Raw genomic sequence first — 15,708 nt, 5'->3', positions numbered from 1 at the left:
GAGGTTTCTATTATTGTATAAAACCATAAATTCCCAACAAAAGAAAAATTTTCAAACTTTAAAATCGCGGAGTGATTAGGGCCCGTGTTAGGTTAAATCGAAGCGATAAAATTTATTGTTGTTTTTATATCGATGTGGGTGGGGTGAGGGTGGGGATTGGGAGGGGGGGTGATGAGGGGAAATAAATCGGAGGTAATGGTGACGGGGATGGATGAGATGATAACAAGATGGTAGGTGAGGGTCTTATCCGTTAAATAAAGGTTGGTGCTTAAATGGAGATGGGACAAACAATGATATAATAAAGTAATGAGAGTCACAAAGACCCTTAGTTGATATTTTTGGTGACAATATGCATCAAACACTACATAAGTCAAAAAATTATAAAAACAAAAAATCATATGAACTAACTTTTTTATAAAGTTATTGGATTATTAATATTGACCTTGATCAAAATAGTCGAATACTTGATTGTGTGAGTTTAATTTGGCTCAACCTCGCCGTAAACTTTAACCTACCACATTTTTTATACAATAAAACCTAAGTCATGTTTTTTCACAACTTATGTCTATATAAAGACATATATTTATGAAAAAAAACTTTTGTTTTTTTCAAAAAACAAAAGACACAAAACATTGATGTCATATTTTTGTTGAATATGTAAAAAGTAGCTTTTAAAGTTGGAAATATTTATAACATCTAATTTTTAAAGTGTTTTATTTTTCAAATTTTCTTTTACAATTTGTTTGTTGTTTGTTTTTTGAATGTTTCTTATTATCGGTTGGTTTTGCTTAAATTTTAAAATGATTTTAATTTTAATTTTAATTTTTAGAATATCATGATTTCGAAGATTCTAAGAGTGGTAGTAATGTTGATGAATGATGTTTTATTCTGATTTGTAATTTATTTAGATAATAAAATTTAGAATTTAGCCTACAAGCTTTAAAAAACAAATAATATTCTTTAGTACCTATAGTCAATATATTCTTTTGCAAACATTAAAAAAGAGCGCATATATTTTACTTATTAAAAAACAAACATCATCTTAGGTTGTGTTTGACATACCACAACTAGTTTATTTTTCGAGTTATTTAAGTGGTCGTGTTTGACAATTCAAAAAGTAGTTTATAAACTATCTTTTTAATAGCAATTTAGATAATTTTCTTAGGAGTTTTTTTATTTTTTATTTTTTTTTTCAATATAAATCTTAATTAATTATAGAAACATATTTTTGTAAATGCTCTTTTATGTCATTTGATATCTTTCAGATAATTTTACCAAACGTTATTTTTTATTAACTAGTTTTTTTAGGTACCAACTCACTTTTTATTTTAACTATGGGCTATATTTTTATTAAACAATTAATTTTTCAGTTAATTCGTGACTACGTGGGTTCCTTTGGGTGAAATGACAGTACAGGGACTCAATTGTCATTGTTTTATAGTATAAGGGCTAAAGGGATTTTCCCCCTTTGAAAAATATTAAGGAAGAAGATGAAGAAGAAAAGCAAAGGGTTTAGCAGTTTGTTTGTGAAAGGAAGAAAGTTTCAGAGAGAGAAAGAGAAAATTGCAGAGCGAGAAACAAACGACGACTTGCCGTCCAGCGACAATTAGATATCGGGTGCTAGGGCACAAAAATTAAAAAGAGGACATTGTAATACGAGGATGCAGACAGATCAGCATTCTCGTTGAAGATTATATTCTCAGATCTTTTTACATATATTTTTCTTGTTCCAAATCGAAACCCTAATTGACTTCGTCCGATCAGCTGACTTTGTGTTATTTTTTTCATCAATTTCTGTTGAAACTATTTGACGGAGGATTTTTGGGGTTATATCAGCTCGGAGATCCTCCTAAGTTAAAGGGTTGTAATCGGATCCGGGTTGCCGTTAAATTGAGCGGCTGTTTATTTCCTTTTCCGGCGGATGAGAGGTGATTAAAACAATGAAATGGGTATCATTGCTTAAAGACTTTAAAGAAAAGGTCGGGTTGACAGCGCCTGCATCTGCTGCATCTTCTCCATCATCATCCACCTCCCTATCACCTTTCTATCCTGATAATAATAACAATGCTACTTCATCATCACCAAATTACTTCTCGTCTTCTTCTTCAAGGTCAGGGTTCTTTTATTTTTTCTGGCTTCAAAGATATTGATGTGCAAATTGATTCTCGCTGATCATGTAAACAGCTGCTTTCTTTCTTTCTTTTTTATTTTCTTACAATAAAATGATATCGTCAAGTTGCCAAGAACTTGAAGTAGCAGGGCTTAAGATTTACTAAATGTACAGGGTTTGCAGGAAGTCTTCTAATTGGAATGATCTAGGGTTTAAGAGATAGACCTGAGCTTTAAGTTGCTGAATCCTTTTATCCTGTTATTGGGATCTGAAAAGGCTGATGATACTTGCTACACAACATATAATCTGATAGGCAATTGCTGGTTATAATAGTTAATCTATGTAGTTTGTAGTCTATTTCCCAAAGAATAGATAGATTCCAGCTATTCGTCACCACCTGTAGATTGAATTACTGATCACAATCCTCTGTTATTACAAGATTCTGATAATTATAATACAAGGTTTGGGATATAGGACTGTTGTACTTATAGTTTATGCTACTTAAATAAGGTTACTATAGTTCTCATTCTATTGCTTCTAATTCTTCTTTGATGTACGAGTGGTCACTTATAATAAATGAAGCTCTTTTTCATAATAAGTCACGTCTTATAAAGCAACTTTTACTGTTTCCTCTACAATTCTGGCTTTTGAGATCTCAGTTTTAGATCTCTTCTATAAAAGGAATAAGACTGTAAAATTTCCATTATAAGAAAGGATGAAAGGTCATGATTTACATTTATCGCCTTGTATCTCAGAGACAAATATGAACTGGAATTGGACTTCAAGAGACATTGGGAAGAGTTCCGTTCGTCATCTTCGGAGAAGGTTAATGCACAGAATTTACTTTTTTTTTTTGGCTATTTGTAGACACTGTTGACCAGGCTTATGAATTTTATAATGTTTATGCAGGAAAAAGAAAAGGCCTTAAATATGACAATCGATGTCTTTTGTAGATTTGTAAAGCAACATTCTAATGTAGCACAATTGATTACCATGTATGACAACCACTTCACTTGTCCTTTCATCTTCTCTTTATATTCTCTACTCCATTTACACATGTCTCTTTGTTTGCAGGTTAGTAGAGACACACATATTTTCTTTTGTGGTTGGTAGAGCATTTGTTACAGATATCGAAAAGCTTAAATTGAGTAACAAAGCACGCCTTTTAGAGATTGAAAGTTTGATGGGCTATTTTTTGGAGGTCACAGAGGTCTCTTTCAAATCCTTCTCTTTGTCTCCTATATCTCTTTCTTACTTTCACTTAAATCGAGTTATCAGCATTTTCAATATTCATTAATATTTCTGTCTCTATCTCTGTAGGATGGAATTCAGCCTGGTTCAAATCTTTTGCAGGCAGTGGAATTTCTTGTATCTGGGGTACATTCTTGACCTAATAATTTCTTTTAGTTGCATAACAGTCTATAAAATCTCTCTTATCTTCTTTGGATTTTTGGTGTAAATCTTTATTTTAAATAATGGACCCACCCGTTTATGTTGTTGGCAGCCTATTGATAAACAATCTCTCCTTGATTCTGGGATCTTATGTTGTCTGATTTATATTCTGAATGCCCTTTTGGGTCCTGATGGAAGAAATACAAGGCAAAAGGTAACATCCATTGAAGAGGAACCAGAAGTCATGGATAGCCCAGGTCCAGATAGACGCCTTGAGGTATACCATATCCATATGTGTCATCACTTTTGCAGATATCTTTTTGAGTTTTCACCCACTCTTTTGCTAATGCTTGCTTTTATCTTTGAAGGTAGAAGGCAGTGTTGTGCATATTATGAAGGCATTGGCAAGCCATCCTGCAGCTGCTCAGAGTTTAATCGAAGACAAGTCACTTCAATTACTCTTTGAGATGGTTGCCAATGGATCTTTAATTTTATTTTCAAGATATAAGGAAGGTCTTGTACCCTTGCACAGTATTCAGCTCCATAGACATGCAATGCAGGTGACATTTCAACCTTATCACTTAGTGTAGCTGTTTATATGCTGACAGATGTTATGTAAGAGGAAGTGTAACTGTTCTTCATCTTATTCTGTTATCCAGATACTTGGTCTTCTTATGGCTAATGACAATGGAAGCACCACCAAGTACATAAGGAGGCATCAGCTGGTAATGATCTCATTTCTATAGTCCAGCAGCCACCCTTCAAGATCATCATAGCGTATGAAATTTCTGATAAAGTTATAAATTAAATGCAGATAAAAGTACTGCTAATTGCTGTGAGGGACTTCAAGCCTGAAACTGGAGACCCTGCATATACAATGGGAATTGTGGACTTGTTGCTTGAATGCATAGAATTGTCATATAGACCTGGTCAGTTGCTTCCTCTGATTCCTTCTTGGACATTGATTACTACAGTATTATTTATAAAAAGTTCATTCAGCACTGAATTTAACAGTTTTACCATGGCTTCTGTAGAGGCTGGTGATATCAGACTGAGGGAGGATGTTCGTAATGCTCATGGATACCAATACCTTGTTCAGTTTGCATTAGTTCTTTCAAAAGTTCAGGACTTTGAACACATTTCTCCTTCAGAAGAGTCAATGAGAACTAGTGACTCAGAAATGCAAGATGTAAAGGGAAGGGGTGACACCTCATCAGAAGGCCTCTCACCCACTCTGTCTAGATTGCTGGATGTTCTTGTCAATCTAGCTCAAACGGGTCCACCCGACACAGCGTTGACCGGGTCAAAGGGTAATCGCAGTAAACAAACATCGTCTTCTGATCGGTTTCCAGATGATGGGTGGGAAAAGGACAATTATAAAGTCAAAGATATTGACGCCATACAAGTGTTACAAGACATTTTTCTCAAAGCAGACAGCAGGGAGCTTCAGGCTGAAGTGCTAAACAGAATGTTTAAGATTTTCTCAAGTCATCTTGAGAACTACATGCTGTGTCAGCAGTTACGAACAGTGCCCTTGTTGATCCTGAACATGGGTGGCTTCCCTCCTTCTTTACAAGAAATCATCCTTAAGATTCTTGAATACGCAGTGACTGTTGTTAACTGCATACCTGAACAAGAACTGCTAGCACTTTGCTGTTTATTGCAACAACACATATCATCTGAATTGAAGCACACGATCCTATCATTCTTTATAAAGCTATTATCCTTTGATCAACAGTACAAAAGGGTATTGCGAGAAGTTGGCGTGCTGGAAGTTTTATTGGATGATCTCAAACAGCACAAGTTTCTATTGGGTCCAGAGCAACACAATGGTAACACTGATGACCTGGAAAAAAAGTCAAACTCCAGCAGCTTCAAGAAACATTTACACAGTAAAGATGCAATTATTTCATCTCCAAGATTATTGGGTTCTGGTTCTGGAAAGCTCTCACTTTTTGAAGCAGAAGGCACAATCTCAGCTTCTTGGAATTGTTTGTTCTATTTACTGAAGAAAGCAGAACAGAATCAAGTAACATTCCGGGCTGCTAATGGTGTAACTACTGCTCTACCATTTTTGGTGTCTGATATCCATCGTCCAGGTGTCCTTCGTGTCATATCATGTTTAATCATTGAAGATTCTTCACAGGTAGGCTAAATCTAAATCTAATCTTTTTGCATACTTTTCCAACCTTTAATCTTTTGTTAGGTTTCTTGTTGACCAAAAGTTGTATATCAATTAGGTTCATTCAGAGGAACTGAGCATGCTGGTTGAAGTATCAAAGAGTGGGATGGTTACCAGTTCTTTGGGATCTCAATATCGCCTTCAATATGATGCAAAATGTGATGTTTTTGGAGCTTTATGGAGGGTTTTAGGAGCCAACAGTTCTGCTCAGAGAGTATTTGGTGAATCCACTGGGTTTTCTCTTCTCCTAACAACACTTCATAGTTTCCAGGGAGATAAAGGGCTGATTGAGCCATCTCTTCTACCAGTTTGCATGAAAGTTTTCACATATTTATTGCGTGTAACAACAGCTGGTGTGTGCAATAATGCTGTCAACAGGGAAAAGTTAAACACAATTCTGTCTTCACACACTTTCTATGATCTTTTATCCGAGTCTGGTTTGATATGTGTGGAGTGTGAAAGACAAGTAATTCAGTTGCTCCTTGAACTTGCACTTGAGATTATACTCCCGCCATTTTCAACACCAGAAACTGCCACATCATCAAATGCTCTTGCAAATTCTTCTTCTGCTTTTTCTGTCATTACTCAATCAGGCTTGTTTCTTCCTGATAAAGAGCGGATATATAATGCTGGTGCTTTGAAGGTCCTCATTCGTTCATTGTTGCTCTTTACTCCAAAATTACAGCTGGAGTTGCTGAAACTTATCGAAGAGCTTGCTTCAGCTGGACCTTTTAATCAAGAAAACCTAACATCTGCTGGTAAGTAATTAACTCTCCCTACATGTTTTAGAAGCTGTTAGAAGAAACAATCCGTATCTTATCTTTGCTATGTGTTTTTTTTTTTCAGGTTGTGTGGAGCTTCTTTTGGAGACTATATATCCTTTTCTTTCGGGTTCATCCTCTCTACTTTCCCATGCTTTAAAGATTATTCAAGTACTCGGGGCTTACAGGTTATCAACAGCAGAACTTAGAATGATTATCAGATGTCTACTGCAAATGAGACAGAGGAATCCTGGTCATATTCTTGTTGATATGATGGAAAGAATAGTTGTGATGCAAGATACAGCTTCAGAAAACGTTCCCCTTGCACCATTTATAGAAATGGACATGAGAAAGATCGGATATGCATCGATTCACGTGTCATTAGGAGAAAGATCATGGCCCCCTGCTGCAGGCTATTCATTTGTTTGTTGGTTTCAACATCACAATTTCCTGAAATCAAATTCAAAAGATGTTGAATCTTCCAATACCGTATTTTCCAAAAGGAATACAAGTACCATGGGCCCACAAGTTCTACGGTTGTTCTCAGTTGGTGCAACAGATGGTGGTGATACATTTTATGCAGAGATCTGTCTTCAAGAAGATGGAATATTAACCCTTTCAACCAGCAATTCATCTTCATTGTCTTTTTCAGGGTTAGATGTTAATGAAGACCAATGGCATCACCTTGCAGTGGTACACAGCAAACCAAATGCTTTGGCTGGACTATTTCAAGCCAGTGTTGCATATGTGTATCTTAATGGGAAGCTTAGACACACAGGGAGACTAGGGTATTCCCTCTCTCCTGCTGGAAAGTCTCTACAGGTAACAATTGGGACACCAATAACCTTCTCAAGGGTCAGTGATTTGTCATGGAAGCTACGATCTTGCTATCTGTTTGAAGAAGTATTGACACCTGGTTCCATATATTTTATGTATATTTTGGGCCGAGGGTATAGGGGACTTTTTCAAGACACAAATCTTCTCCAGTTTGTCCCTAGCCAGGCTTGTCGTGGGGGTAGTATGGCCATTTTAGACACTTTAGAAACCGATTTGGCATTGGTTTCCAACATTCAGAGGCCTGAGAGTGCTAATAAGCAAGGAAGCTCTAAGACAGATCGTAGTGGAATGGTTTGGGATTTTGAAAGATTAGGGAACCTTGCCCTACAGCTCTCTGGAAGGAAACTCATATTTGCATTTGATGGAACATCAACAGAAGCCTTTCCAGCTTCCGGAACTTTGTCTATGCTCAATTTAGTTGATCCCCTGTCAGCTGCTGCTTCTCCTATTGGAGGTCAACTTCTTTTTAACATGCATATTTTTTTATTTTACACCTTTTGGGGCTGTTTCTTTTCTGAACTAGAATCTTTTTTTTTTAAATTTTCCATGCAGGCATACCACGGTTTGGACGTCTTCATGGAGATGTTTATGTCTGTAAGCATTGTGTAATCGGTGAAACCGTGCGTCCCATTGGTGGAATATCTGTTGTGTTAGCTCTTGTTGAAGTAGCAGAAACCAGTGACATGCTGCAAATGGCATTGACTCTCCTTGCTTGTGCACTTAATCAAAATCCACAAAATGTTAGAGACATGCAAGCATGTAGAGGGTATCATTTGCTAGCTCTCTTTTTACATTCCAGAATGTCTCTGTTTGATATGCGTTCGCTTGAGATCTTTTTCCAAATTGCTGCTTGTGAGGCTTCGTTTCCTGAACCCAAAAAGTTGGAAGAAACTCAGCATAATCTGTCACCTTCAGCAACCCTGAATGAATTTGATGACCTTAACCTGTCATCATCCAAGTTCCGTGATGAAGTTTCTTCAGCTAGTTCTCATGAGGATATGGATGATTTTTCTTTACAAAAAGATAGCTTCAGCCGTATGTCTGAACTCGATGATAATGACATTCCTCCTGAAACATCAAATTGCATAGTTCTTTCAAATGCAGATATGGTTGAGCATGTGTTGCTTGACTGGACTGTATGGGTAGCAGCTGAAGTTCCAATACAGATTTCTCTTCTTGGATTTCTTGAAAATCTTGTTTCAATGCATTGGTACAGGAATCATAATCTCACCATTTTGCGTAGAATAAACCTTGTTCAACATCTCCTTGTAACTCTCCAAAGAGGTGATGTTGAGGTTCCTGTACTGGAAAAACTGGTTGTCCTTTTAGGAGTCATCTTGGAGGATGGATTCGTCATTTCTGAACTGGAACATGTTGTAAGGTTTGTGATTATGACTTTTGACCCCCCTGAACTGTCATCCCGGAGTGAGATATCAAGAGAAGCAATGGGGAAGCATATTATTGTTAGAAACATGCTGCTTGAGATGTTAATCGATCTCTTGGTCACAATCTCATCAGAAGAGCTTCTTGAACAATGGCATAAGATCGTGTCTTCAAAGTTGGTGACTTATTTTCTTGATGAAGCTGTTCACCCTACGAGTATGAAATGGGTCATGACTCTTCTTGGTGTGTGTCTCACCTCTTCTCCTACTTTTGCCCTCAAATTCAGAACAAGTGGAGGGTATCAAGGTCTAATGAGGGTGCTCCCTAGTTTCTATGATTCCCCTGATATATATTACGTCTTGTTTTGTCTGATATTCGGGAAGCCCGTGTATCCAAGATTACCTGAAGTTCGCATGCTGGACTTTCACGCCCTTATGCCGAGTGATGGAAGTAATGTACAACTAAACTTCTTAGAGCTTTTGGATTCTGTAATTGCAATGGCGAAATCGACATTTGACAGGTTGTCTGCCCAGACAATGCTGGCTTACGGAAGTGGGAATCTGAATCAGGTTGGTGGTGGGCTTGTTGCAGATCTTGTGGAAGGAAATGCAGAAATGACTGGAGAGCTTCAGGGTGAAGCTCTGATGCACAAAACTTATGCAGCACGTCTTATGGGTGGAGAAGCTTCTGCTCCTGCTGCTACAGCATCTGTTCTTAGATTCATGGTGGATTTAGCCAAAATGTGTCCCGCTTTTTCTGCTGTATGTAGACGAGCTGAATTCATTGAGAGCTGTGTGGATCTTTATTTCTCCTGTGTCAGGTCATATACTTTTTTTCTCCTTCCTGTTTGTCTGGTAAAGATTTTTTTTTCTTAGTCTGCTAATTTATTTTTATTTGTTTTTTTAGGGCTGCTCATGGTGTGATGATGGCAAAAGAGATGTCGATAAAGGCAGAAGAGAAAAACATAAATGATGGTGAAGAGGCGGAAGGCTCTGTTAAGACTTCCATCAGCATGAGAAGCTTCCCTCCAGTGAGTGCAAGCTCTGAAGATGTTCCTGCTGTTGCAGACAATATGGATGGAATTGGAAATAAAACAGAGCCTATCATGACCTTGGAATCACAGATTCCGATTTCAGATTCCGAACCAGTCGATCAGCCGTCTGTTATCGACAGCAAGCAGTTCAATTTCCATGATCTGAAAATCACTCCAGTCTCTGTTCACCCAACTGGTTCACCAGGCTCACCATCTTTAAGCATATACGATTCTCCAATCTTATCTGAAAGATCCACTTCCAGGTTTCAGTCACTCAACTCTCCATCACAGGTTCTTGGTTTGCCATCTTGGCTTGGAAGCTCCAATGACTTAAAATCTCAATATCAACCACTCGCCTCTCCTTCCATGGACTCCTCCTCTTTATCCCTCACTGAATTCGATTCAACTCCAGACTTTAGATGGTCCCCACAAATCCCAAACATTTCAAACACAATTTTCACTGTCCATCCAAAGCTGCTTCTTGATGTGGATGACTCCGGTTATGGTGGTGGCCCGTGTTCTGTTGGAGCAACCGCTGTTCTAGACTTCATTTCAGAAGTTCTTGCTGATTTTGTAACCGAGAACGTAAAAGCGACACCTGTCATCGAAAGCATTCTGGAAACTGTTCCTTTATATGTGGATGCGGAAACCGTTTTGGTATTCCAAGGTTTATGCCTCACAAGACTCATGAACTTTCTAGAAAGACGCCTCTTACGTGATGATGAAGAAGACGAGAAAAAACTCGATAAAAACCGATGGTCATTGAATCTAGACGCGTTGTGTTACATGATAGTTGACCGTGTATACATGGGTGCTTTCCCTCAGCCTGCTGCTGTATTGAAAACACTTGAATTCCTGTTGTCCATGTTACAGCTGGCAAATAAAGATGGCAGAGTCGAACAAGCACCTCCGGTTGGAAAAGGGATTTTATCCATCACAAGAGGAACAAAACAACTCGATGCATACGTACACTCGGTTTTCAAAAACATGAATCGAATCACCATGTACTGTTTCCTTCCTTCTTTCTTGATATCAGTTGGAGAAGATGAGTTTCTTTCACGACTCGGTTTGCAAATCGAATCCAAGAAAAGGTTGGTCCCACATGTGTCAGAAGAAGATGGAGTGATAGATATATGCACTGTTCTACAGTTGCTCATTGCTCATAGCAGAATCATCTTTTGCCCGAGTAATCTTGACACCGATCTAATCTGCTGTCTTTGTATAAACCTGATCTCGCTTCTACATGATCAAAGACCGAATGCACAGAGCTTAGCAGTTGACATCCTGAAACATCTTCTTGTTCACAGAAGAGCTGCACTTGAGGATCTTCTTGTCTCCAAACCCAACCAAGGACCGGTTTTGGATATATTACATGGTGGGTTTGATTTGCTACTTACTGGAAGCCTTTCTATCTTCTTTGACTGGCTTCATATGTCTGAACTGATTGTTAATAAAACCTTGGAACAATGTGCTGCAATCATGTGGGTTCAGTATGTTGCTGGATCGGTTAAGTTCCCGGGTGTTCGAATCAAAGGTATGGATGGTAGACGAAAGAAAGAGATTGGTAGAAAGTCGAGGGATTCAATGAAATTGGACCAAAGACATTGGGAGCAACTCAATGAAAGGAGAATTGCTCTTGAACTGGTTCGTGATGCAATGTCTACTGAGCTTAGAGTTGTTCGACAAGATAAGTATGGATGGGTGCTCCATGCTGAAAGTGAGTGGCAAACACATCTTCAACAACTCATACACGAACAAGGGATATTCTCAATGCCCAAATCCTTTTCAAGCCAAGAACTCGAATGGCAGCTTTGCCCCATTGAAGGCCCGTATAGAATGAGGAAGAAATTGGAACGTTGCAAGCTGAAATATGATACTGTGCAGAGCATTTTAAACGGGAAGTTTGAATTTGAAGAGCCTTCTAAAGAGATGACCGGAAACGACATCGGTGATTTCGATTCCGATTCCGGTCCTTTCTCTAATCTTTTACTGAACGATGGAAAACAGGAATCTTGTAGTGACGAAATGTATGAAGATTCTGTTTTTAAGGAATCGGAAGGTGGGAAAGATGAGAATCCGATTCGGGTGGGCTGGAATAACGATCAGGATAGTAGCATTAATGATGATAGTCTTCATTCTGCTGCTGAATTTAGCATGAAGTCCAGCTCAGCAACCGTACCGTTGTCAGAGAGCATTCAAGAAAAATCAGTTGTGAGTTCTCCTAAGAAGTCTGCTTCAATGAGATTCGATGAGGTTAAAGGAACGGAAGATAAAGTGGATAAAGAATCGAGTAACAACGGGGAGTATTTAATCCGGCCTTATCTTGAACACACAGAAAAAATAAAATTCAGATACAATTGTGAAAGAGTTGTGGGTCTTGATAAACATGATGGGATCTTTCTTATCGGGGAGCTTTGTTTGTATGTGATAGAGAATTTCTACATTGATAAGTCAGGTTGCATCTGTGAGAAAGAATGTGAAGATGAGCTTTCGGTTATTGATCAGGCTTTAGGTGTAACAAAGGATTTCTCTGTTAGTATGGACTCCCAGTCAAAGTTGACTTCTTCATGGGCTGTTAAAGCACATACTGGGGGTAGGGCATGGGCCTACAATGGTGGAGCATGGGGGAAGGAGAAAGTGACAAACAGTGGGAATGTGCCTCATTTGTGGCGAATGTGGAAGCTTAATAGTGTTCATGAAATCTTGAAACGCGATTACCAGCTTCGTCCTGTTGCTGTTGAGATATTTAGCATGGATGGATGTAATGATCTTCTGGTTTTTCATAAAAAGGAAAGGGAAGAAGTTTATAAGAACTTGTCTGCCATGAATCTTCCCAGGAACAGCATGTAAGATCTCTCTTATTTATTTATTTATTTTCTATCATTGTTTTTACAATCATTGATAACAACATTTGTTTACTTGATAGGTTGGACACAACGATATCAGGAGTAGCAAAACAAGAAAGTGCGTTCAAGATTATGGCAAAATCTTTCTGCAAGAGATGGCAGAATGGAGAAATTAGTAATTTCCAGTACTTGATGCATCTCAACACACTCGCGGGTCGTGGGTACAGTGATCTTACCCAGTATCCTGTCTTCCCTTGGGTTCTATCGGATTATGAAAGCGAAAATCTTGACCTAACTGATGAAAAATCATTCCGGAAACTTGACAAACCCATGGGATGTCAAACAGAAGAGGGAGAAGATGAATTCAAGAAAAGGTTGGATTTTGTTCTACTTTATAATATCCATCTAGTTGGGTTTTTTTTTTTTTTCCGGGTAATTGGGTTTATCAGTCAATTTGTAATCTTTTTGTCAGATATGAAAGCTGGGATGATCCAGAAATCCCAAAATTCCATTATGGATCTCATTATTCAAGTGCTGGGATTGTTCTTTTCTATCTTTTACGGTTGCCACCATTCAGCACAGAGAATCAAAAGCTGCAGGGGGGTCAGTTTGACCATGCTGACCGTCTTTTCAATAGTGTAAAAGATACATGGTCAAGTGCAGCTGGAAGAGGCAACACTTCAGATGTAAAAGAACTTATCCCTGAATTCTTTTACATGCCAGAGTTTCTTGAAAACAGATTTGATCTTGACCTCGGAGAAAAACAGTCTGGAGAAAAGGTCCGTCTCCTTTTCCAATTTTATATGTATGTATATTTCCAAATCATAAATAGCTTTTGCATAATTTGATGTTTTTATTTTTTAGGTTGGAGATGTTGTGTTGCCTCCTTGGGCCAAAGGTAGTGCTCGAGAGTTCATCAGAAAGCATAGAGAAGCTCTCGAATCTGATTACGTTTCAGAGAATCTACATCACTGGATCGACCTTATCTTTGGTTATAAACAACGAGGAAAGGTCAGTAGTAATTTTCACCCCAAATATCAATTATCAACATTTTCGTGTTTCCTAAATTGCCCTTCTGTTCTGACAGGCGGCTGAGGAAGCGGTGAATGTATTCTACCATTACACGTATGAAGGAAGCGTCGACATCGACGCGGTCACAGAACCCGCAATGAAAGCCTCCATTCTAGCACAAATCAACCACTTCGGTCAAACACCAAAACAAATCTTCCAACGGGCCCACGTGAAAAGGAAAAAAGACCGAAAACCCCCTATCAACCCTCTCAAACACTCCAACTACCTGGTCCCACACGAAATCCGTAAATCTGCATCCTCCATAGCCCAAATCGTGACTTCCAACGACAAAATCCTCATGGTGGGCCCCAACAACCTCCTAAAACCAAGAACATACGCCAACTATGTCGCGTGGGGGTTCCCAGACCGCAGTCTAAGATACATAAGCTACGACCAAGACAAGCTTCTTTCAACCCACGAAAACCTCCACGGCGGGAACCAGATCCGGTGCGCGAGCGCGAGCCATGACGGTCAGGTCCTCGTCACCGGTGCGGACGACGGTCTCGTCTCCGTTTGGCGAGTTGGGACCCACCCCGGGTTCCGCGCACCGCGAAGCTTACACCTTGAAAAATCTCTCTCCGCTCATACAAGCAAAATCACGTGTCTCCACATCTGCCAACCTTACATGGTGATCTTAAGCGGTTCAGATGATTGTTCAGTCATCATATGGGATTTAAGCTCGTTGGTTTTCATCCGCCAGCTTCCGGAATTCTCCTCTCCGGTTTCCGCCATTTACATGAACGAATTAACCGGCGACATCGTGACCGCCGCGGGAATCATGCTGGCGGTGTGGAGCGTGAACGGGGACTGTCTCGCGGTGGTGAACACTTCGCAGCTCCCGTCGGATTTCATCGTGTCGGTCACGACGTGTACGTTTTCTGATTGGCAGGAGACGAATTGGTTCGTATCGGGGCATCAGAGTGGTGCTGTGAAAGTGTGGCAAATGGTTCATAACTCGAGTGAGGTTTTCGAGACGCCACACAGTAAACATTTTGCTACGAATTTGTCGTTTGGGTTTGGGCTTGAGAAGGTGCCTGAGTATACTTTGGTTTTGAGGAAGGTTTTGAGGGGGCATAAACATTCGGTCACTGCTCTTCATCTGACCGGGGACTTGAAGCAGCTTTTGAGCGGTGATTCGGGCGGACATTTGATTTCGTGGACGTTGCCCGATGAAAGCTTGAGGAATTCTATCAGAAGGGGGTGAGATTTGGGTTTTTTTTTTTTTTTTTTTTTAGGTAAATTGTAATCATGTTTATTTAGAAAGGAAAGGAAAAAAAATGAGATTGGTTCTACATCCGTCCACCTAACACGAAAGGGCTGACCCTAAGACTTGGGAGAGTGATGGTAAGTTTTGGTGGCTGGAATTGTTTTTTTTTTTTTTTTTTTTTTTTTTTGTGTTTTTATGAAGCTGGGAGGGAATGTTTTGGTGTACATAGAAGAAGAATGGGTTGAGGTTTTAGATTTATATATGGATGGATGGATGGATGTTATATTTGGATATTTGTATAGAGTTGTGAAACAAACAGTAAGTAAAGGGGAGGAACTGTAACTGTAGTGCACTGTTACCCCCTATTTTGGTCTGGGGTTTTTACGGGGTTCGGTTCTGTTGTGTTTTTAACTCTCTCATTTTTTGTTCCATTTGTAAGAATATGAATATGCATTCACACAAATATGATTTGTTATAGTAGTCAAATTCAAGATTTGAGTTCAGGCCCCTTTTTATTATAACTCCTCTACGTTTCGTCTTTTTAAATATTATTTGGGTCACTTACTTTCAATAGCCCCACCATATATTTTATTTTTTGGGTCCTCGCTTCTTGGCATATTGGATCTCATAAAGGAACTGTGGAAGCTATGCTAGTGATAAATATAAATGAACAAATTCTATGATATTAGATGGCATACTGCATGTGGACGCCAATGATATAATGAGAACCAAAAAAAATTGCTTACTAGTTTATATTAAATATTGTTAAAAGATGAATGACCAAAAAGAAAATTTAATAGTGTTGAGAGCCATGAGCAGTTTTCCTGCATGCGGTCGAGTTTTCCTTAGAGTGGACGATACAAAGAAGTTAATAGGTTGAGAGCCA

The 15,708-nt window shown here is 38.9% G+C and overlaps 1 protein-coding gene across 1 annotated transcript; it reads left to right on the top strand.

Annotated features, from left to right (window-relative positions):
- The first annotated feature begins 1,513 nt into the window (after positions 1-1,513).
- On the top strand, positions 1,514-15,325 carry LOC145048613 (protein SPIRRIG-like). The gene is made up of 18 exons (XM_078997151.1): positions 1,514-2,110; positions 2,866-2,935; positions 3,020-3,105; positions 3,185-3,320; positions 3,431-3,487; positions 3,615-3,779; positions 3,871-4,062; positions 4,162-4,227; positions 4,317-4,431; positions 4,537-5,648; positions 5,743-6,442; positions 6,531-7,736; positions 7,835-9,485; positions 9,572-12,544; positions 12,625-12,918; positions 13,017-13,323; positions 13,409-13,555; positions 13,632-15,325. Exons 1-18 carry the CDS (start codon positions 1,941-1,943, stop codon positions 14,817-14,819), a joined length of 10,635 nt encoding a protein of 3,544 aa, XP_078853277.1. The 5' UTR covers positions 1,514-1,940; the 3' UTR covers positions 14,820-15,325.
- The last annotated feature ends 383 nt before the right edge of the window (positions 15,326-15,708 follow it).

This window comes from Lactuca saligna, chromosome 5 (genome assembly GCF_052625555.1).
Source record: "Lactuca saligna cultivar CGN05327 chromosome 5, ASM5262555v1, whole genome shotgun sequence".
Taxonomy (NCBI): Eukaryota; Viridiplantae; Streptophyta; class Magnoliopsida; order Asterales; family Asteraceae; genus Lactuca; species Lactuca saligna.
This window is presented reverse-complemented; position numbering and strand designations above follow the sequence as displayed.

Excerpts from the sequence above, each read along its gene's own strand:
- LOC145048613 (XM_078997151.1), top strand. The coding sequence starts at position 1,941 with ATGAAATGGGTATCATTGCTTAAAGACTTTAAAGAAAAGGTCGGGTTG. Across the intron at positions 3,321-3,430 it reads ATTTTTTGGAGGTCACAGAG|GATGGAATTCAGCCTGGTTC; the intron begins GTCTCTTTCAAA and ends CTATCTCTGTAG. Across the intron at positions 4,432-4,536 it reads AGAATTGTCATATAGACCTG|AGGCTGGTGATATCAGACTG; the intron begins GTCAGTTGCTTC and ends TGGCTTCTGTAG.